We start from the raw sequence: 23,927 nt of genomic DNA on the forward strand, positions 1-23,927 counted from the left end.
CCACAACTGCCAGGGTGAAACACTGTAAACACCCTGACTGCCAACAGATACTAACATGCCAAATGTTTTCATCATGACAAACTAATTGTGATTTCAACAGCAGTAAAGCACGCGGCTTGCTCTGCCAATGGGGTGCTTTTCATAAAGCTATTCATTTACTGCATATTTGGACTGGAGCTACAATTATCTCCTCCACTTTAAGTCAGCCCACAATAAAACACAAGAACTATCTCATTTTCTTTTCAAGTAAAGATAACTCTCGGCTCATTATATTATTAATAATAATGGGGTAATGGTGCTGAGCTTCTATTGCTGCTGTTACCCTCTAGTGGCCTGTTTGATTATAGAAACATCCACCTGTAGTTAGTTTGCATGGAAACTAGTGAATTCACTGTTTGCAATACAGTCACCAGACACTTAATTAGGTACACCTTGCTCAAGCTGTCTGAGCTTGTTATGGCTTAGATTTAACAGTGCTAGAGACATCACCTTTAGATCATCTAAGCTTTATGACATCGTGTGTTGTAAGCAGCCATCCAAAGATGGGTACACTGTGGTCATAAAGAGATGGATATGGTCAGCAACAATACTTAAGTAGGCTGTGACATTTTAAGCGAAGGTCAGTTGGTACTAAGAGGCTCAAAGTGTACCAAGAAAATATCCCCCACTCCAGCAGCAGCCTGAACCACCGCTGATACAAGGCAGGATGGATCCGTGCTTTCATGTTGTTTATGGCAAATTCTGAACCACTATCCCAAAGTTTCAGCAGAAATCGAGACTCATCAGACCAGGCAGCGTATTTCAATCATCTGTTGTCTAAGTTAGTGAGCTCATGAGAGCTGCAGACCCAGTTTCCTGTTCTTAGCTGACAGAAGTGGCATTTTAGTCCACCTGCTTCAAGGTTTAACATCTTATACTGTTCTGCATATCTTGCGTGCAAAGAGTGATTACTTTGTTAATCGTTTTCATGATCAGTTTGAATTTCAGCAGGCTCTCTTGACCAAAATGCATCAAGTTGCTCCCGTGTGATTGGCTGATAAGAACTTTTGATAAAATCTTTAATTGTACAAACATTTAATTCTGAGCATCACTGAAAGAAAATACAGCCTATTTCATTTAGAAGAATAACACATTCACCACAACACAACAGCTTCAAGTCACATTACCTCCACCCCACGCTTCCAGTTGAACTCATAGTAAGTAGTACATTCTTCATCTTAAAGCTCAAAGATGTCTTGACGTGTGTAGCAAATGCAAGAAGTATTTACTGCAGGTACTCTTCACTTGTTCACTTGCCAGATAACTATAATTTTAATAACAGAAATGTCACAGCCTTCACATTAATGTCAGTTGGACTGTTTTCACACCTTGGCCATCTGCGTATGGAGTAATAAGACAGGTCATGAAAAAATGACCACTTTTACAGTGTCACCACTGTCTGCTGACTGGGCAAACTGAAGAAACTGCCAACACTACAGAAATTTCATGTCTACGCTTGCAACAAGTCTGTGAAAAATTGCACCTTTAGATGCTGTTAAACTGAATTTTCTCCTTTTTTTAAACTGAAGCGGGTCAGTATTTAAGGCCATGTTCAGACAGGGTGCAGTTTCTCATCATGATGAAATGAGAGGTGAGTGTAGCTTTACACTTATAGACATCTGATTGCATTGAAATTGGACGTCCAAACGTATTTAATGTTTTGTTATTTTCATTCTTTCAGCACTTTAATGGCCCGCTTCTATAACCACAGACTGCTGACTGGATAGTTCAAGGTACAATTTTTGGATATTCATGGAACTGTAAGATTTCTTTGCAATATAACTGTAGCTGAACATTGACTGTGTGATGATATAGTGTTGTTATAGGCATACTTTTTATTATTCTTTATACTTTTCAATTTTTTTGTAATGTGTTTAATCTGAACTCAGTAACTTGCAAATCAAATGATCAATTATTGTTGTTGTAGTTGTTTTTAATTAAAAAAAGGAGCAAAAATAGCAAAGTCTGCAGATCTAATTAAATCTAAATATATTGAATTGGTTGAATTGACTTGTAATTTTTATTTCTTTGTCCTTTTCTTTCTGTATAAATATAAACCGTATCTAAATGTGTTTCTGTCATAAAACCCAAGCCTTTAAAAGCGTTTTTCCTCAATTAATTCCAACATCTCGCACTAATGATATGTGATAAAAAAATAAAACCAAAGCTTCGAGCATCTGGTCACAAATTGTTTGTTTCTCCAATAAACACTGACATTTGTACAGTGTTTTGTCGGGATTTATTCAACGAGTAAATGAGAAAGCATTTAAATGTCATCTTTTACATAACTATTGTGTAACTGTTGTTATCCCCAGATGGTTGTCTTAGCTCTGGCCATGTTCGTAGCATTGTCATCTTGTGCAGTTGGTTGCTCGGGGAACACAAATTCTGTGAGTATGAGCTTTGTTCATTGATGTTATGAAGCTAGAAGGCAGATGGAACAATACAAAAAAAACCATTTATTATGCAACAAAAGTTTTCCCCAGATGTTATTTAGCACAGACAGAACTGTGCCGAGCTCTTGTCACACTGAGCTCGTAGAGAGAATAGAACATCACGATATGTTTAATATCAATTACTTCAATTTGTCGTTTGAGAAAGTTTTTGTTTCTTCTTTTCCAGTCTGAACTCAAACTTTGGCGCGTAGAAGATCAACCTTTGTCTGTGCAACTAGCTGCTATTTTCAAGGTGATGCAATGAGCTATTACACAATTAGGGCAACAAAATTAATAAACAAGTCTGTTGATTAACCATTCTGTTAAATAATTTTTCGTTTATTAAAAAATAAAAAAAATAAATGACATTTTAATATCTTTTCTTTTAAATTTTAAGAAATTGTGACCAGTATTTTTCACCTTTTTTGATGTTATAGACCAGACACTTTATTGGTAAATAAAGTAAGAAACTAGGCAGGTTAATTATTCACTATTCTTTAAATCTTATTTTTTTATGAACGTCAGGCCTTCATCTTAGCGAAGGGTCCCTGTAGGCCAAAAACGTTTGATTATATTACCCAATTCATCTACTTAAAAAAAATTATTTTATTTATATCAACTGCCAATTTTGCATCAATAAAGTCAAGGTGGAAATGTTGCTTCAAATGCTTGTTTCCATTTTCTGTGTGTTAAAATCTGTTTTTATTTTTTACTTGATTTTTCAGACATTTAGTAGGAAATCACTAGAATTTGCCTTAAAATTAATTGCAGTGGGCTTTGCTTTTTTAATGGTAAATGGAGTGGTTCTTATAGAGTGCCTTGCTTTCCACAAAGTGGATCAAACCACTAACCTTAGGATTTGTAGACTACCTGCACTACCTTATGAGCTACGGCCATTGCATTAAAGCTTTTATTAAAGCACAAGATAAAATAAAAAACATAAATAAATTATAAACATCTACAACAATCCAGCCTTCTGCAAACAAATCCTCAAATCCAAACCAGCCTTTTACAAGAGTACTGTATATACAGTATACATACTCATATATAGATATGCATGTATTTGTACACACATACACATGCATTTATTCATTCCTTTTCTTTATCTTCTTGTTTCTATAGTGACATAGGTATAGGTAACTTCTATAAATTACCGCACAGTTACTACTCTGACTCTGTATGTATTGGACATAATCTGGAGCATCTGGACCCACTATTTTTATTATTATTATCATTATTATGTAAATCCCTATAAATCCGAATTATTATTATTTTATCTGTCAATGAGACTGCAGCATGTCACTCTTTCTAAAAATGCTCACTATTGCAGGAGATGGAGAGCCTGAAGTGTGAACAAACAACACTTCAGCAGCAGCACAATGCTCTGACTCAGGTAGCCTCTATATAACTCCTTACAATCTGTCTCCATACTGAGCACCAGCTACTGAATGTGTTATTTTTTTCATGCGCAGATGCATATATCAAGCCATCAGAAAAGAGCTCAGAAGAAAGTAGGTCAGTGAATAAAATAATCTGCATTCTTTACTCAAAATAAAACTATTTTCAACACGCACTCTTAATTCAATATGTGCTGCAATCTCTCTTCTCAAGCAGGAACACACATCCTCACTTACAGTCCAAATTACATTGAGGTTGATAACTTTCAGTCATCTGTGGAAGATGCAAGAAGACGAGGTGACCCCTGTTTCCACTACACGGTCCTAGATCAGACCTGGCGCGCCACCAACACCACCAGCAAGCTGAAGATGTGTGATCGACAAGTAGACTGGAAAGGTAACCGACTGCACTTTCTTTATATGTAGCATGCACCTATTTCACTAAAAGCAGCAATGGCATTTCAAAAAACAGAATAAAATTTTCATCTTCTATTGGAGGGTGGTACCGTCTTTTCTACAAGGGTAAAAGTCTGCAGATGCCTGAGAGGTGCGTCCCTGTGAACAACTGTGGCACCAACTCCCCGCTGTGGCTGTCCGGGCCTCATCCAAGGATCAGGGATGGTATTGTGACCCGCAATGTCTGCGGCACTTGGAACAAAAGATGCTGTGCTTTCCATTCCACCCCCATCAAAGTCAAGAAGTGCCCGGGCAACTATTACATCTATCAGTTCACTAAGCCAACATCCTGTTATTTGGCTTACTGTGCAGGTATAAATGAAAAAATGCATTAATATTGTGCACATTTGTGGGAGCATTTGGCTTTTGGATGCTGAAAAATTAAGAAATTAAACATCCACTTTCACCCACAATCCATATTTATCCTGATTGCTGCAAATGTATACCTTTTGGAACAGTCTAATTCCTGCTAAGAGCAGTGCTTTTTAGAGGCCTTTTCGAATGTTGCTGAATGTGTGTTCTCAGACGTCAACACGCTTGTGTGCGGGCGATGCAGGAGAAACCAGTCCTGTGTGAGCAGAGATAAGATTAACTGGAGATGCAAGACAAACAGAAGTAAGTAAAGTTTTTGTCAGTTTGAAGGTGTCATACTAACGTTTACGCTGAAGGGATGGAAGGCCTTGGATGTCTGGGGCTTTTATTCTTCTCTGTTTGGTGACAGCGTTTCTTTGTCAATCGTAATGCAACTTATTGAATACTAACATTGATTAATATGGGCAATCAGGCACAAATAGTTGCATGTATTATTGTACAGCACTAATTTGTTACTAGTTTGTATCTATATAAATACAAAAATTCAACATACAAAAGGTTCATTAAACAACTGTGTTCAAACATTTGTATTACTTTAAGAAATATTAAGAGACAGGTGAAGTCTTCCTTTTTTGCTCCTCAAACTTTAATTGTAAGCAAAGCTGGAGAATCTGCTACATAGTTTGTGTAAGAATGATTAAGATATTATCCTGTGCTTTCCATAATACACCTACAAAAGCCTCTCTTTATTAAGAAATTGCTGCAAGGTATATATCTATTTGTCTTTGTAATAATACTAATAAGATTACCTGCTCTTCAGTGTCTTCCCAAAAGATCCACTTCTTTGCGTCTTACCCAGCCCAAATCAATGGCAAACTGAACAGGATCAAGTACAGCAAGGTGCTGGTGAATGTGGGCCGAGCCTTCGACAGGAGGACTGGTGTGTTCAGGGCTCCCGTCAAAGGAATCTACCAGTTCTTCTTCTCCACTCAGACAACCATTAAGGGCCTTAAAACCGATCTGTGGCTAGTAATAAATAATTACTGGGTGGCCGTTTCTCGTGCACATGTTCCCCGTTCCTACAGTGTTGGAAGCACATCTACATACATGACTTTCCTCCGCAGAGGGGCTTCAGTCTATGTCACCCACAACTGTGGTAACTCCTGGGCCACTGCTGCATCCATGACTATTACATTTGGAGGCTCACTGCTTTTACAAAGTAAATAATATACACCTCTGATGTTTAAAATGGTGCTCATTGATGTCGCATGTCACTTTTATTTGTTTTTGTATTTTAGCAAAGAGGAGATAAGGAAAAAGTTTGTTCTTTCTGTCAACAGATTCACGGTTGTTGTAATTTATTTCATTATTTTTGCTAATGCTAACTCGTGCTAAATCAACCAGTTCCACTGTATTAACTACTCTGGAGTGCCAGCTAAATGTCTGCTTTGATGCTTAAATGAAAATATTAATATTAAAAAGACTTAAGAGTGATGTTATTATCTAAATCCATCATTACTGCAATTTATACATTCATTTAAAATTCACTTTCTATTCAGTTTTATTTATAAAGCCTCAAAATTCAGCAAGGCACTTTATTTGGTAAGAAATCCCAACAAGCACTATGTGACAGCGGGAAGAAAAAGCTTTTCTCAACAGGAAGAAGCCTCCAATAGAACCAGTCTAAGAGAGGGCGAGCCATCTGCTGTGAACGGCTGGGGATGGAAGGAAAGAGAAAAAGGGGAGCATAGGTAGACAGAACAAAACACAGAGGATGGGAGGCAGATGTGTAGCAGTAATAGCAGGAGCAGTAGCCATAATACAAAGTGGTGAGGAGAGTAGAAATGTGCTGTCTGGTACAGGACGTCCTCCAGCAGCCTGTGTCTACAACAGCATAAAAAGTGATGCTTGAGTCACCTGATCCCACTCTAACTATAAGCTTTATCAAAAAGAAAAGTTATATGTCTAATCTTAAAAGTGGAGAGGATGTCTGTCTCCCAAATCCACAGGCAAAGAGCTGATAGCTGAAGGCTCTGCCTCCCACTCTACTTTCAGAAATTATGAGAACCACAAGTAAGTGAGCAAAGTGCTCCGTTAGGGTAATATTATATTATGTACTCTTTAAGATATAATGGTGCCTGATTATTCAAGGTTGTGTATATGAGGAGAAAGATTTAACAGGGAGCCAGTGAAGACAAGCCAGCATAGAGGAAATATAGTCTCTCTTTGCAGTTCCTGCTGCTATCCCCACTGCAGCATTTTGGATTAATTGGAGGCTTTTCACGGAACTTTAGGAACAACCTGATATTAAAAAATAGTAATAGTTCAGGCTAGAAGTAATAAATGCGTGAACTAGTTTTTCAGCATCACTGAGGCAGGATAATTGTAATTTTAATAATATTACTCAGATGAAAGAAAGCAATTCTACATCTTTTTTTATGTTTTTGGCGTATACTGATCAAAAATGACTCCAAGATTACTACACATGGAGCTGTTGGAGGCCAAGGATTTTAGGGCCAAATATAGAAGTAGGAAATAAAACGTCATCCAGTCATTTATGTCCTAAATTAATTGATTTATGATGTATTGTAATGACAGAACAAATGTCTTTTTTTAATCATTTATTTATTCAGGTTAAAAATTTAATCTCAATGAAATCACATACTGGATGATATTTTACAATATAAGCATGTAAGTTAATACGATTAGAGCAACACTGCTGTTTGTCAGGGTGGAGTTTTCAGTCATAAGCGTCATTAAAAGCCATTTACGTCTCTTTTACACAAGGTGGCGCACTAATATCAGAGTAAGCCTAGTGAGAAGCCGGCGGCACTTAAAGTGTTCAGCTTCTTTTACAGGAGGTTTCATTCAGGAGGCAACGTTAAGATACAGCATAGGAGGGAAAACCTAAAAAATAATGTTTTATTTATCACAGGTTATTTGATAATTAATCCAGTGAATGACTCGTTGTCTACATAACTGTACGTCTACTTTTCATTCATATCATCTTGAGAAAATCTTACTGAGACCCAGTTTTCCCTTTTATGGTAAAAGAGGGCATCATTAAAGTGAGGCCAAAAACATTATGGTTTTCCTCCGAGTGTTTAACAGCTTAGAGGTGGCGTCGTCATTGCTGAAATATGTATCAGAAACTGGTGGAGCGGTGGTCTACAGAAATATTTGCAATGCTTTTCAACTTACACATCGCTGCCTGACCAACACCTCTCCACAGGGCGGGGGCGGGGCTTAGACGAGGATGCTTCAATCCTATTGGTGTACGGTCGTTCAGGAGGGACAGGAGAGAAACTCCAGGAAAAAGGACGGATGGACGGGGGGAGCTGGCGCACGGTGTAACGGGACGGTACCTTTCGGCGTAAAGACGAAACTTTGTATGGACATGAGGATATTTTGGAATAATTCCTGCTTGTTAAAAGAAAAGCGGAGCTCCTGAAGGGAAACGGCGTGTTAAAACGTTCAGAATTAGCAGCTGGTGGTTTTTAAAAGGGAATTTCCGACCTCAATTAAACATGACTAAAATTAGAGTTTGACCAAAAAAAAAAGAAAAGAAAAAATGAGCACCGACTACAGAGCTGCACATTAAAGTAGAGGAGGTGGTCAGGGAAGCCCGCCAATGTCCACCCTTTGTCGGCACTTCAGAGCAACTTGTTGACACATTTTATTTTCCAGGAGTTTCAGTAAGAAGAAAAAAAATAACAGTATGGCAGAACACGAGAGCCTGGAGTTTGGAAAAGCAGACTTTGTGCTTTTGGACAACGTGTCTATGGAAGAATTCATGGCTAACCTAAAACTCAGGTAAGCCAGCCCTGCACGGCTGCGGTCGTTCACCTTTGTAAATCCGCAGGAGTGTCTAATAAGCACTCACGCTCGGGAGAGTGGAGATTTAGAGCGAACACGGTACCTGCTAACAGCATTTTTAGCCAAAATGTTTGCTGTTTGTCATTCAACAGGTGCTACAAAGCTCATTCTTGCTGAATGAAGAGAACTTGTCAAGCTGCTATAAGCTCTGCCATCACCTGTTTTCGATACGTCACTTTCACATGTGAATGATGGGATGGGAAGCTTGTTTATAGTGTTTGGTTGCTGTCGCGCTTCTCACACCTTTTCCTGCTTTCTGACCAAACCGGTAATTCGCTTTGAAATATTTTGAGTGAAACTCCACCCAGCCTCCACACACAGACATGCACACAACTCCTGTACGGTTTGAACGGATTCTCCTCCTTTCTATCAGCTGTGTTGTCAGTGGCTCTGTGTCAAGCATGATGTCAGGCACGCCTTGCAGCGTGGGGGTAACATTACGTTTCAGATGGGCTGTGGCTTGGAGTTCAGTTTCTTCATCTCCTTTCCTCACCTCTGCCATCTGTGATGAAAGTGGAAGCTGATCCCCAATGTCAGTTTGGAGTGAGGTCTTGGTGTGTTGGTGTGTTTTTAATGGTGTGGTACTGGGGGAACTTAGAACAAAGCAGGGGGCACACAGAAAATCAGAATATTTGATCAGAAAAATACTTCACAGGAACGGCTGGCTACAATTTTGAGGTACATGAATTGATGAATTAGATGGCTAATACATGAACAGTGGTGCTGCACAAGAGCCTCAAAATTATTTTGTATTTAATAACTGTTTTATAAATTAATAAAATAAAAAGTTAGACCTTTTACTTAACTTTGTTAAATAGGATTATAACTTTTTAGGATAATATACGCAAATAACCTGAAGTGAAAGTTTGGCAAAATCATGCACATAATATAATTAAAAAAAATGATTGATTACTGTGTTTATCGGTTAAATATTGGAACTTGAGATGATTGGTTTAATTGGTTTTATACTGCTGGGTAGCTTTAGCTGTAATGGTGCAGCACAGTTTATTAAATTTGCATCAGAACCAAAAGGTTTAAAATACATGGTGTGGAGTGCTAATAATATTTGCATTCAAATATAGAGGAGTGGACATAGACAGTAGCAAAACACAGAGATACTTAAAGTGCAAGTATATTAAAATTGTGCTTCAGTTATGTATTTCAATAAATGTCAATTTACAGCCGGAACAATTAATAACAGTATTGGCAGTAAGCTGGCATGTGAAGAAACATGGTCCATAAATGGTCAAAAGCAAATAAGAGGATATGTGCTGAAAAAAAAAATGTCAGTGTCAGAACTGTGTGTTGGCTTAAGTTGCACAATTCAAACTAGCAATGGAAGTTGACTCAAACAATGTGCTTGGGTTATCCTGTCTATCTTTGGCCAGGAGACTCTTGCAACAGAGATTTGTATTCCCAGGAGCTTCACTTCCTAATTAAATAAAGATTTAAAGAATATTGAAAAATGAATGTAGGGATGTAATCAAAAATAAATAAATACATAGGACAAAAACCTGGCAAGATGTTTAGTCACTAGTTTCACTTTCCCTACTTAGCACATGTGCTTTATTAGTATCACTATATGGATGAAAGTTTTAGACCATACCACTTATTCTTTGACTTTAGGTGTTTTCTGTCCGTTTGGCACAGGTGTATAAGATGTAGCTCCTCCCTTTCTCCCCTTACAAATATTTGTGAAAGAGTGAGCTGATTCTAAAGAGCTCGCCTGTTTTTGTTAGGGTTAGAGTGCTGCAATGAGTCATTTTTTGAACTTTAAGCAATATGACTTCAAAGTGGAAGTGTTTGGGACCCACAGCAACTCAGCCACATACAGTTAGACCCTGTAAAGTTGCTGTACTTAGTCACATGGCTTCAAAGGGTTGAACCTCTTCTGTCATGAATATCAGCACAAACACAGCATGCCTGGAGTTTCAGGGCATGGGTTTCCATGGTTGAGGAGCAGCATGCACGCCTTACATCACCAAACACAATGCCAAGTGCAGGATGGATTGCTGTAAAGCACCACTGGACTTTGGAGTAGTAAAAATGTGTTCTGTGGAGGGAAAAATCATGTTTATCTGTCTGCAAATCTGATGGATGAGACTTGCTTTGAAGAATACCAGGAGAACATTAACTCTCCAACTGTGCCACACTTAAGGTTTGGTGGAGGAGGGACGATGCTGCGGACTTGTTTTTCTGGAGTTTTGGCCAATTGTATGCAGTTTGAGGAAGACAAATTTCCAGTGCATCGTGACCATACCCTAGTGCACAAGCAAGGTCCATAAGGGCATGGTTGGATGAGTCTGGTGTGCAAGAACCTGAGTGGCTCATGCATAGCCCCGACCTCAACGCCATCCAACATCTTTGGAATGAACTAGAACACAGTTTGAAGTATCTGCTGTTATAGCTGCAAAGCTTGGACCAACTCCATATTGATACTTATAGATTCAGACGTCATAATGAGATGTATTAAAACATTTATTCTATAAATGGACCAACACTTTTGTCCATATAGTGTGAGTCACATCAAGATAAGACTTTATTGATGTTCAGGGGAAAAACACCTAATGAGAGAACAACAAAGGATCTGAAGACAGGAAAAATGCTTTAAAAGGAGTTACAAAATAATACAAAGAAGTAACATTTCACTTTGTGCCGATGTTACAAACGTAATCAAATAAAGTGTCTTGGTAGTTATTGGGTCACAATATTACATACTGACAACTTCTGTGCTCCTTGAGATTGATTCTCCAAGTGCAGCATGAATCACAATCCAAAAAGTATTTCTTATTTGATGATGATAATGAGACCGGCGACTATCATTTAAGCCTAAAATATCCGAAGTTGGTTTGTGGTTTTGTAACCTGGTGACAATGAAGGCCATAGACTATGTTCGACATCATCCTCATCAAACTATTTAGTGAGCCCCTGAGTCTTGATGTTGCCTTTGTCATCTTGAAGAGACCGCTTACACTAGGGGTAAACTGTTTCATCAAGAATTAAAGTGATCACTTAGAGCAGCTTTGTTTTGACTTACAGCGTCCTTCCTTCCTTCTTAGGGAACGTATAACAGAGGCACTGCACTCATTGTTTAACCTGTCATCTGTAGTGTAGCGAGTTTTGCAAAAGCGTAAAGTGTTTTGCTGCTGTGAATGTGAAGGTCTTCATTAAACAACATACAAGTTCAGTTATTAGTAGACATACTGCCAGCAGTGACTTGTAGAGTAAATATTTGAAGGACTTTAAGGTTGCACTTTCCAAGGTCTTTTTCTACTGGCAGTCAGTTGGCTGTGTGGTTTTTCCTTATATGACCAAGCAGAGCAAGATATTCAGGAATGTGGACCACACCAAAATGTTTGTGATTCCTTTTCCGCCCGTGGAGGGTGGGGCTGGTGATAATGGCGAGAACTGTTAGATGCACGTACCTGCTTAAAAGAAGTGGATTGCAGCCAGAATCACTTGGTGCTAAGTATTAGTGGTACCTTAAAGTCTTTCTTCTCCCTCTCAGTACCTTCTGCCAGCTTTTCCTCATGTTTTACTCCGCATAAACATTTGTTACAATGTGCCAATATTCAAGCTTAAATCCATGCTCAGAAAACTGGGGCTTTTAGAGTTACTTGAACACCATCATTAGAAGGAATATATTTAGGGAATATATTAAAATCATTTCAATATATTTCAGAGCTTTAGTTGTTAAATGCATTTGGACTGCTCTTGTTTTTTTAGTGTACAGTTTGCTGTTTACGATAAATCAAAGATGTCTGAGAGGTGAGAGTGCCAGATGCACAAGTGTACATGTTTATAGAGGACATTGCCGTTCTCGTTAACAAAGCTTTTACTAACATACTTTTAAAATTAGATCAGCTTCTGTGGTGTGAACAGTAGCCTTGGCAGACAGGCAAGAAACCTGCAAGGATCCAGACAGCACCGGGCCTCTTTTTCCCGACTCTGTCCTATTTTCTGTCTGTTTGTTTTCCCTCCAGCTAGGCAGCTCGGTCCAGAGGTGGCGTGTGCAGATTGTTATTTGTAGAGGAGGGTGTGACCAGCAAGGAGTGCTTCCTTTTTGCTCCTTTTCCCCTAGTCTGAGGGTGCATGCATGCATTCATGGGCACATGTGTGAGTGTGTTTAGGCTGTCTCCAGTTCTCTCATCCAAAGTGAGCAGTGCTGCAGCCCTTTTGCACATCTCTCATGGGTGTGTTTTACACCGTGTGTGGGAGCTGAGCGTCATAATATAGTGTAACACACTGAAATTTAGCTTCAGAGCCACTAAATTGAATGCATTTATTTGAAGTTATTTACAGGTGCTGGAAGAGCTAACATAACATTTTCCAGGTGGTTCCTCAGGCGCTCTTACTGAGAAGCTCACATTGTTCACTCTTCCAAAAGTTGTGAAAATCCCCAAATATTTTTATTTAAAGTGGGTCAAAAGCCAAGCTTTGGTGTGGAGCCAGTCCTCATTTAGTGACTCCCCAGTTGGCCAAGTTTGACTAACCGACTCAATTACTCCGCTCTATATGGGATTTCTGCTAGTGTTGTTAAATGCCTGCCATGTTGGGAAGGTAATCAAGTTCCCCGGTGGCTGCATGCATGTAAGGCATGATTTGGAAAAGATTGCTTGTGTTCCCTCACTGTGGCCAGAAATGGTTGTTCAAGTTGACATTTACTTTGTTTGACTTGAGGTTGAACTGTGTGGCCTGTTCCAGAGAGCCTCCCAGTCTCAAAATAGAGCCCAGCAGTTGCCCAAAGTCTTTTTGTAGAGATGGTAGGAGAATAATGCCAGATAGCTGTATGGTCTTGAGAACTTTGCACATCGACGTTAAGCAGATATGCTCAAAACTGTTCAGCAGAACCTATATCTGATTATTTTTTATAACTGTGAGTTATCTCTCCTAATTTAAACTCATGTTTACTGATGACAGTAAATGTGATTTTATACCTTAAATTGACTAAATAAAGCAAAATATGGGCAAAACAGTTATAGCAGTATTTAGTGATCACTTTGTCCTTTAGATCTGACATCCTGCGAACTCACAGCTCTTGTGTATATCCCTTCAACCAGGCAAGTTTTTCTGCCACTAAATGTCTTTATAAGGCAGCATTGTCTTGTCTTTTCCAAGGGAAAAAAATCCTCTGAACCCCTGTGTTTCCCAAATAAACATGGGGGTATTTTTATTGTACATCAGTCTTATAAATAAGTGTCTGATCTTCCAGATTGTCACACTAACAGATGAGGGCAGGTTTTTAATTAATGTCCAGATGAATGAAAATTGGATGAGAGGAACACGATGGGAAATGGGCTGTTTGCTTTAATCCTAACCATCTTTGTGGGTTTTCTTTCTACTGGGCTAAGTATGATAATATTATCAGGACTTCTACACAAGCAAAATATTGTTCTGAACGTCTGAAGGCTTCTGTTTGTTTGACTGCTCTGAGTGATTTGACCCTTGAACCTATCTATGCGGAGTTAAACAGGACTTTGAGCGGGAAGTCTACAATAATGTGGAGCAGGCCGGCAAAGCAGGAAAGCTGGCATTTCCCCTGCCTTTGCTCCTCACATTTCATTGATTCCTACAGCCTCTTCCCAGCTCAGTAAAGAATTTTGTTTGCAGACGGGCATATGCTGTACATATGAGATTCGATTTTGTTCTCAGGTAGCATAGCTAGGTTACAGTTGTCACTCCATTGTGGCATTTCCTGTATTTAAACATAGAATTGCTTGGTAAATTGCTTTGAATTGCTGTAAAAGGAACAATGCTCCTCCTGTTTTAACTGCTCCAACTGCAGGTACATTAAAAGAGGGGTGATGTTAAATGAGACAACCTTCTCTGTTTTTGTGCTGCAAAAAAAAATAAGAGATCAAACTTAGTGTTGGAAACCTAGTGTCTCCCACTCTTGTAAGATATGGTCTCGGAGGACCGGTGACACTAAAGACCCACTACGTGTTTATATGTTATGGGTTTTGTGTGTGTGTGTGGGGGGGGTCTTTCAATTTAAATGCATTGGCATCTGGAACATATTAAGCTTAAGGCTTTTCCTCAACTAAATCCGTCTTTATTTGCTGCTTTTGTGCCTTTGTTCATTCCTCTGCAATAAAACCAAAGTCCATGTGCACAACCCTGTCCTGGCTGACATGCTCTCTAGCCCCACAGCAAAGATGAAAACGGTGATAGTGTGCAGCAGATGACTGTAAGAATATTTAATCCCGACCCGCATATTAAAGTTTTTTCCTTCCAGTGGTTTTTCAGTCAATGGAAGAGAAATGTCTTTAGATGAATGCTAAGATTGTGTGCTTTTGGAAATGGAGGGCCAGCAGCAGCAAGCACAGAAATGTGCATGACGTCAGTTACAATCGTTGGCGTTAATGGTACAAGATCTGAGGGAGATGACAGGCTCGTTGTGTGATTAACATCTGTTTCCTTTATGTTGCAGTAGCTAAACATTAATGAAAACTGTTTGCTCTTTATTGCAAACTCCAGTTGCTTCAGTCCCTCACACTGCCTATCTTCCTGCGAGATTTCTTACTAAGAAAACGAGCCTTCGCCGAGCTGACAGATTCATAGAAGGCTGTTTGAGAAATGCCTCATCGGCCTGCTCCCCTGCAATCCAGCAGTGAAAAGTCCAGTCTCACCACAAGAATTTCCATACAACCGCCTATAATCTGAAACACATTACCATCCTTACATAAACAGGGGCTGTGCTTGTGTAGCTTTATTTCCCTCCAAAATAGGTTCAGCGACTCTCAGAGATGTCTCATTTGTGGACTCTTGAGATGGCAGGCGGGGTCAGCAGCAGGACGCTAGCCCAAGTATAGTGTTTCTAGGACCAGGTTTTGGTCTTTATTTTAGTGCTGTTGTGTCACAGTTTCCATTTTTCTTGCTGCATCTTTTCCATTATTCTGTGTATCTGCTGTTGGTGGCTTCATTAGATCCAAATTAACTTTGGTTTTATTGGGCCTTCTACTCAGGTATGCAGTGTCTTTAATGGGTGTCATTATTAACAATGGTTTTCTGAATGTTATGCAAGGAATCTACAGACTGTTCCCTCTGTTCATACCGACTATAAAGCAGCTTCTTCCTGAAGTGAGGAAATGCATAACAAAGTCCGCCTTGTGTGTGTAGAAAAACTTACACAATTCAACTCAGTTCATGTAATTTGACACTTTAGATTTCAGAGTTAAAAAAATCATTAGATAGCTTAAAACGTATTGGTTATTATAAGATGTTTTTTTTCCTCTGGAGCCATGAGGTTCCAGATGATTAGCTGACACATTTTCTTCAGCACATTTAAGATGCAAAAGGATTCATTTGGGATTTTATGGCCAATTTCTATAGAGGGAATAATAACAGCTACCAAAAACATCTTAATGCACATCTATACACAAATAAGCTTTAAACACTAACATATCCATTATCAATTTACCTATGAATAAAATAATTGAAATTTGACTTGCCCTTTAGGGTTTAAATTTGTCAGGCATCACATGTAAACTGTCTGGCTGATGATGCAACAAGCAACCGCAACCTGTCTGTGCAACATAATGCCCTGACAAAATTCCCAGTACCCTCATTCTCCAGTCTACACACAGGACTCTTATCTCCTGTCTGAATCTCATTCACTTCAAGTCCGCTAACATGACGTAGAGCTTAGCAATCCCAGATAAGGAGTGTTAGTCTTTTGGTTATTTATGTGCGTTTGTGGTTTTGGGTATGTATGCGTTGTCTTTTGTGCACATTGTGTGTCCAAGGTAGCGATGATGTCGTCCCCTGCCTCCTCCTTTGTTGTATTGTTCTCTTGTCCACCTGTTGGAGCTGTGCTTTGAGCCACAGTGGGGGTGGAACAGCTTACTCACTTTCACAGCCAGCACCTCACATCACTTTGCAGCTCCTAAGTGAAGGAGTACATGTAGGCGGATTATTTACTGTCAGCATTCGGTGGCCATTTTTCTCTTTCAAAAGCTTCATGGGAACCATTTTTCAGACTGTACACTTTGAAACTTTGTGTTCTTATTTCTCCCAATTGGTAATCAGTTGTTAAAGATGTGCCATAAAAGTGAAAATTCACATTAAAGGGGTTTAAGCAAATTAAAACGGCTTTTACATTCGTATATCTGAACTCACCCGACTGAAATCTCTGCATAGATGGTCTGTCTTTATTTTTACACATGAAAAGTTCTCAGAATAATTTAAGGAAAATAAAAAGCTAGAATTTCTGTTATTTAGTTAATTATTTCAGCTCTAGCATAATAACTAATCCCGTTTCATCTATTTCTGTCCTTTTCTTGCCTCCTCTGTCTACTCCTGCTGTTATTTTTTGTCCATCCGTCTGTTTTTGTGCTCTTCCATGCTGCCCTTTTAGCCCTGATAGAAATCATAGTACTTTCCTGAAATAGCGTGTTGAGTAATGTCTGGTTCTTTTGGGTTGGATCATTTCTCAGTTTTTTTCTTCTCGCTCTGTTTCTTCAAAAATCCACCCAGTCATCCATTTTCATAGCCAAAGCCCACTGTGATTTTTACATCAGCCGCTGCTGGCCAGTGTGTTAAAGCGTAAACGGGTTCTGTGTCAGGAAAGCGGCCAGACTCAAAAACTCAACCACTACCACCACTGCTCCCTTCATTTCTTCTATATTAACAGGCCCTCAAGGCCTTCATTGAATTTTTAATATTTAATCGGGACAAAGTCCTCTACTCAAATACTGTACATGCTGCAGTGGCAGCTTAACTTTGGTATGGTATATTGTGTGTGAATAAAGAGGCGGAGCAGATAGCTGTGATCACATTAAACAAAGAAAGGAGGGTCGGCCACCTGATCTCCAGCCAGGCTGTTTACACATGGCTCCCATTTCCCCTAAGTATCCAGGCCTGCCGCCCTCATGGGAACTTTGTGTAGCTTGGCTTTGTCTGTTAATCTGCCTGTTGCAGCTCCTCACAGAAGATTGTTTTATAAGACATGTACCTCTTGTGTGACAGTTTTTATGAGTTGTGCTTTAATAATTTTAAATAGTTATATTACTTACTAGAATCGGTGTCAGTATCACTTGTTGTATTTTTTCAGTAGTATTATCCTTAGTTTTATTATTTCAGCTGTTTAGTTACGCTTCTTTCAGTGTGACTTGTCAGACTGTCTGATTTGTCAGGTAAAGCACAGGTAAAACCAATCCCATTAACATTGGCTCAGGTCCATCGGGGGTCCCACTTAGCTACTCTGAATCCGTAATACAGGAAGCCTGGAAGTGGGTCACTTAAATGAAAGCAGATGTCAGCATATCAGTTATACCAGTGTTTTTCCTGTTATGTGCCCGAGTCTGCTATATAAAAAAAGGTCTATGCAAACACTGTTTTCAAACATGTGCTCACGCTTTTCCAAAGTGGCATAGTCAAATTATCCAGCTGTCCAAAATACAAACAGAACTGAAATCTAATATAGAGTTTTTAACTTTCTTACAAGTTTATTATTAATTTGGAAATTGGTATTTGGCGAAACAATAGGATTTTGTGTCCCCTTGATTGCTTTAGAGCGTGGGTCACATACAACACAAATTTGATCCAGATGAGTAAAACTCCTCTTTCTGACAGTGCAAAGACATTTAATTAAGCATTTAATCCCCGACAAGTCTTAATATCAGAAAAAGAAGTGCAATTTCAGCAACATCTGTTTTCTACAAGATAAATGTGCTAAATTACAGGGCCTTATGTTTGACACCACTGATTTAGAGATGACCATAGACTCTTCTCTCTGTGATACACAGCATCCAGTTCAATCATCCTTATGTGGATTTATTACTGTACTTTTTGGCTTGTTATTATTTTGACAGATGGGGTGTCTGCATTTCTCTGCCTCATTCTAATTTGATATCATTAAATCGTTCACTTTTAGGTAGACATGACATCATTAGAGGACAAAAAGCGTGACAGTGTTCATACCAGACCCATTCATTGTAAGATGACATAAGATTTAGTCAGTCTTTTGTTTACGTTGCTGATGTAACTGTTAAAGGATGTTGCCTAGTTTCTTGTATTTATTTTAGACAGTGAAAAATTCCAGATTTTTTGATCCCGGGGGATAAAGAAAGTGAAAAGTCCTTTATAAAAGCCTATTGTTGGAGGAAACTGTGCCAGTAGCTTGGAACCATTTGATGTGGGCCTGTGGGAGGGTGGATGGGTTATGTGTTGACGGGCTGTGTCTCCTAAAGATAGTGCTAAACAGCAGCTCCCAGACTAAGCAGGCTTTACAAAGCAGCGGAAAATCCCCTAATGCACAGCCCAGATGTCTGATGGCTGCAGACCGTGAAGAAAACTTCTGTGGCACAGTACATAAAAGAATGGAGCAGAGGAGAGCAAAGTGGAGTAGAGCAGCACTTTGAACACATTTCTGGTGGGTAGCAGAATAAAAAAGGCACTGATATTTGCCAGGCAAACTTCGATTATTATAGTTGGTCTGTATTGGGCACTGTGAAACAATGGCTGTCCTTGAGAGCTGGACAGTTATACATGAGATCACATTCAGTGTTTCAACAGATTTAGACTTTATTTCTTGTGTGGGATGGATGGAGGGGGGTTCTAATTGAATTAATAAATACTTCTGTTTATAATTTTGTCTTCTGCAAATATTTCATTTGCCAAGTACTTTGACACAAATAACTGAGCAGCTGCTCTCTAATAGGTTTGTCATCCTCCGGATGAACTCCTGCATCCTGCAAATGTTGGCAGTAGTCTTCATTTTGCTTTGCAGCCTCATAACAGCACACGACCAGCTCTCCACCTGCTGCAAGGTTCTGGTTAAAATGATGTTAAAGCTTGCAAAAGATCTCTAAAGCAGAGCAGTAGATACCATCACCAGCTGCAGTCTAGCACATTGACCACTGATCAAGATCTTCCGTGAACGAGATCAAATGGTATTTTAGCTTTTTGGTGGTGATGGATCTTGTAAAACAAGAGTGAGGAAAATTTACTATTAGTAAATCAATTTAGGATGTTGCTGTTTAAAGAAAGAGTTTATTTGCTGTGTTTGACCAGCGAAAGGGAGTGGAGGAATAGGTGGATCAAATCAGCCACGTAAGGAAAGCCCAAAAAGTTGATTCTGTTCATCTGGACATAGCGTTGTGAGTGAAAGAAACATTTCATTGAAAACCTACGTCCAGATGAACTGAATCAACTTTTTGAGCTTTCCTTACGTGGCTGATTTGAGCATGCATCAAGATATTACTAAAAGAGACTCATATTTTACATCTTCAGAAGACTTTTATTCCGTGACCCACACATAGATGTACAGTGCTATTTTATGTTATTAAAACAAGTTTAAAATCCTTGCATAAGAAAACCTGGAACCATTAAAAGTTTGGCTCATTTGGCATATTTGCTGGAAAAAGATATGCAGTTGTTTAGTACAAAAATGAATACTAATTGTTTCAGGCCTACACTTATGGGGAGAAGCAGAAAAGCTAAAATAAGCAGCATGGTTTTTGTTATGGCTTTTTAAGAGAAGATAAGGTCTTCCCTTACCCAGCATTAAAGCAGGCTGCTGTGACTCTAAACACGAGCAGTGATGGTAATGAACACTGAGTTTAAAAGTGGAACAGACACAGATTATCTCCCTGCCCTTCATAATTCCTACGGTGACCCTGAAGTTCACACTCACAATGATGACAACACAGAGTATCTCGGCTCAACCTGATGTGGGCCACAGATTGCACCATCAGATGTAGGGCACAGTTCAGACACCCACTTCTTCATTGCAAGTGTGCTTAAGCCTCACTGGTCTAATTTTTAACATGAATTCCTCGCCTGCTTTATTTGAACTTTAGGAGTTAAAATGCTGATCCTGCAACAAGTCTCTGTATGAGTGCTAAGCAGAGACAGAAAATCATATAAAATGTTATAACGGCATCACTGTGAGCTGCTTCAGGGTGATTTGTTGAAGAAGGCTTTTTTCCTCTCGTTATTTGAGTCACATTTACCTCCGAATTCTTTCCTGAGTTTATTCCTTTTCTGGGAAGATGGGGTGTGCTTCTTGGTGAGAAAATGTTATAATTTGCTTGTACTCCTCCCCAAGTTAACCATAAAAAAGACCCACCCAAACAAGATTGGAGACAGCGGTTGTGCTCAGCTTTGCTCTGTAATTCACATCTGAGGGAAACTTGTCATATGTGTATATGTGCAGTAGGGTTGTAGACATGTGTGGCAAAAGTTTGTCCTGGTATTTAGAGGGGAGACAGAGTACCATGTTAGAGTGAAAAAACATTGGTCTCTGTCTGTTTAAGGGTAAATATGTGTGTTGATCTGCTCATGTCTCATTGAGACAAGGTGGAATCTAGAAGAAGCAGACAGATGCCTGTAGGCAGACTCAACCTCATCGTGTAGTAGGGCTGTTCGATATAACGATATACATCGGATGACGATATAAAAACGTCTATCGTTTCATTTTACGCTATCGTTTGTTTCGTGGTGTCGCAAAATAAACTGTTTACAGCAATATTGTTTTCATCGTTTTGATAGTCACTGTAGTGGCTATATTAATTTCTTAAAGTTCTCTCTTTCTCTTATATTTAATATAACCACACTACAGACGGACAAGCGCCTGTTTTTATGCGTTGTCGTTAGCAACAACGACGGTAACACCTTCGCGTGTCCGCTTGTTTATGTTCCACATAAACCTTTCACAATAAAGCTCAAGATCCTGTTGAGGCTTTTCAAAATAAACGGAATTACGTGAAAGAGCAGATTATTTACGGATGAGAAGTAAAAAAGAGCCGCCAGGTGCTAAAAAATAGACCTTAGACTCAAACGTTAGAACAGGCTTTTCCCCGCAGCACGCCGAGTAATAAATACTCACAAAGAAAACGGCGGCTGTTACAACTTATGTCTAAAAATGTATCGTTTCATGCATCGGTTAAAACACTCGACTCCAGCTACAATGACGCCCAGCTGGAAACACTTCACGCAAGACGAGCTGCCCGAGATTCTCAGAATTTACAGAAAATGTTACATTTTTGTGATTTATATCGTTATCGGACGATAGAATTCTTATATCGGGATATGAGATTTTGGTCATATCGCACAGCCCTATCATGTAGTGAAACATTGTGATGGTTACACTCCGATACCGTCAAGTCGAGGTTTAGGAGCGGATTATAAGAAAGCCCAGTCTTGATCACATGACTAACAGCTTTTGGTTCATACTCACATTCACATCCATGGTCAATTTAGGTGACCAGTGCATTGTTGTTGTTTTTTAACCCTGTGAAGTTAAAATGAATTCATATTTATGCTTACCAGTCTGCCGAACTGGAGCATTTCAGCCAGCAGAAACTGCGATGAGATGCCCACTCCTATATGATAACTGCAGTTGTCCAATCTGAACCTAGTAAAAGCATGAGGGACGTTTTGTCTTCTGTCTTTAAATATGAGATTGAAAAATGGTTCTAAAAACCAAGATCAGATGGATTATTGTTTAAATTTCAGTGTGATATATCGGGGGGTCATCAGTATAAAATTGATTAACAATATTATGTTAAAAATAAAATCAAGAAGCAGTATATAGAGTGAAATCATAATTTTTCTCAAAATTGAAATTTTAAATGTATTCTTCCATTCGACTTAGCCTTCAACCCTGTCTGTGTTTTTGGTTAGGACTGGTGTTGACGTGTCTGCAGATGGGTGTGCATTGCTAGTGGCTTGTGATCACATTGAAATAATACATGTCACCGTGATTATTTTAGCAACATTAATCATTAAATGATAATTTAGTTGAAAGTCAGGCCATGGAGTAGTCATCAGCAAAGATCATCTTCCTACTCCCTTTTTCTCTTCAGCTCTTCTCCATCTCCTGCTTCTCTTTTTTTCCCTGTCTGATTCTCCCATTTTCTGGCAGCCCTTAGGAGAGACCTCTTTGGAAGGAGATCACACGACTGCAGGTCAGACCAGTTTAGCCACACTTCCTTTCACAGCTGGGCAGACAGAAAGTTGGATGATGGGAGGAAGTGAGAGAGGATGTAAAGACAGTCGCATTATTACACCTGCAGATTTATGTACTGCCCAATGTCTCACTTTAATCCCTTATTTAATTTTTTATCTGATTTTAAAACAGACAGATAACCTGACCAAACTGAAATCTGATTCAGCTTCAGTGCTCCTATAAATAACATTTCTGGGAGGCTATTATGGCCTCCCAGCTATTAAGGTTCTCTAATCTTTTTCCTGTGTGTCATTTAAATCCTTCTAAATCAGAGTGGAACAGATGGATCAGCCAGCCCTTTATCTCAGCTAACATGCTCCAACTGATTGAGTTTCGCTTCTTCTCTCCTCTCCTCTCCTCTTCTGATATTTATAAACCTAGGTGGGGAAAACGGGTTTCTTCTGGGCTTTTTGCTGAATAAACTCACCCTCTGTGTCAGTCCTGACTATACAACTTCACAGTGAATCATGAGCATGTTGAATGATTAGATTACTCTTTGTTTGTGTAGTGTGTAATGTTTTACTATTGGAAGGGAAATTGAAACCCACAATGCCATTGGCACTGGCATTGTGGTGGACACAGTAATAATATTTATATGCGTTTCCCTGCGGTGTTTGCTCAAAGAAAGGTTCTGCCGATGCCTCGATTCACTTTTGCTTTGCAGTAGTGACAAAAATATCTTGACATAAATTGATATTTACTTCAAAATGCAAAATGTGATGTTACTTGCACTGACCAGCGTATAAGCATTCATAAATATGAATCTAAAGATCAACTTTCTATGACTCAGGAATAGTTCAGTTTCTTTGTAGTGGGGTTTTAATGCAGTTCTGATCTACAATAAGTGTGCATACCAGTAGGCCACGCCCCTAAGCACACAGCAGCAGGTGAAAGAAACCAAAGCCATGTACTGCTGTGGACAGTAACCACCTGAAAGACATTAATATTGGTTTATATGTATATGCTTTATTTATGGTTTCACCACTTTACCTGTTCTTTCTGACAAGGAAGCAAACTCCAGAGTTCACTAACAGTAATTTTACCTTACAAAACACAGGAGTCCTTTGTTTACTGAGGCAGCAGTTGGTAACCAACTGTAAACTTAAAAATCACTGTTTTTGCCAGCAGAGTCTGGTGGCTTTAAAGAGAGATTTCATTATTAGCATCATGGCCCACATTGTTGTTTTCTCAAAGTTAATCAGCGTTGTTGTCTGCTGTCAGTCATGTAGTTTTAACATCAAAATATAACTTCAAGCTTTAAGTCATTCACATGTGTTATTACTGCACAGTGTCTCCCTCCTTGCTGTTGCACAGTGACTGATGGTGAAATGAGTGTCGAGCTGCACAAAATAACAGTTTACTGAAGAAACACTTGATGTATTGCAACATTAAATTATATTGATATAAATAATGTATGATTCTGCACGCACTGACCTATTTTTAGCTACCCAGCTTTACCTG

General features: G+C 39.1%; 3 protein-coding genes and 1 long non-coding RNA gene across 4 annotated transcripts in view; 3 read left to right on the top strand and 1 right to left on the bottom strand.

Annotated features, from left to right (window-relative positions):
* tbkbp1 (TBK1 binding protein 1) overlaps positions 1–23,927 on the bottom strand; it is a 160,492-nt gene that overhangs the window by 94,819 nt on the left and 41,746 nt on the right. The window lies entirely within an intron of this gene.
* On the top strand, positions 1,719–4,297 carry LOC309713062 (uncharacterized protein; the record flags this gene model as incomplete). The annotated part of the gene is made up of 6 exons (XM_082544400.1): positions 1,719–1,772; positions 2,355–2,429; positions 2,662–2,727; positions 3,805–3,867; positions 3,947–3,989; positions 4,086–4,297. The coding sequence occupies exons 2-6, from the start codon at positions 2,355–2,357 to the stop codon at positions 4,295–4,297; spliced, it is 459 nt and encodes a 152-aa protein (XP_082400526.1). The 5' UTR covers positions 1,719–1,772.
* Positions 4,581–5,968, top strand: LOC309713467. The gene is made up of 3 exons (XR_014278590.1): positions 4,581–4,639; positions 4,853–4,942; positions 5,460–5,968. It is a non-coding gene; the product is annotated as an uncharacterized lncRNA (long non-coding RNA).
* myo1d (myosin 1D) overlaps positions 7,910–23,927 on the top strand; it is a 129,720-nt gene continuing 113,702 nt past the window's right edge. Inside the window, exon 1 of the mRNA XM_082544966.1 lies at positions 7,910–8,452. Within this exon, the coding sequence (XP_082401092.1) occupies positions 8,358–8,452 (95 nt within the window). The 5' untranslated portion in view covers positions 7,910–8,357. The remainder of the gene's footprint in view (positions 8,453–23,927) is intronic.

The sequence above is a fragment of the Aulonocara stuartgranti genome, assembly GCF_965226115.1.
Source record: "Aulonocara stuartgranti genome assembly, chromosome: 8".
Lineage (NCBI taxonomy): Eukaryota > Metazoa > Chordata > Actinopteri > Cichliformes > Cichlidae > Aulonocara > Aulonocara stuartgranti.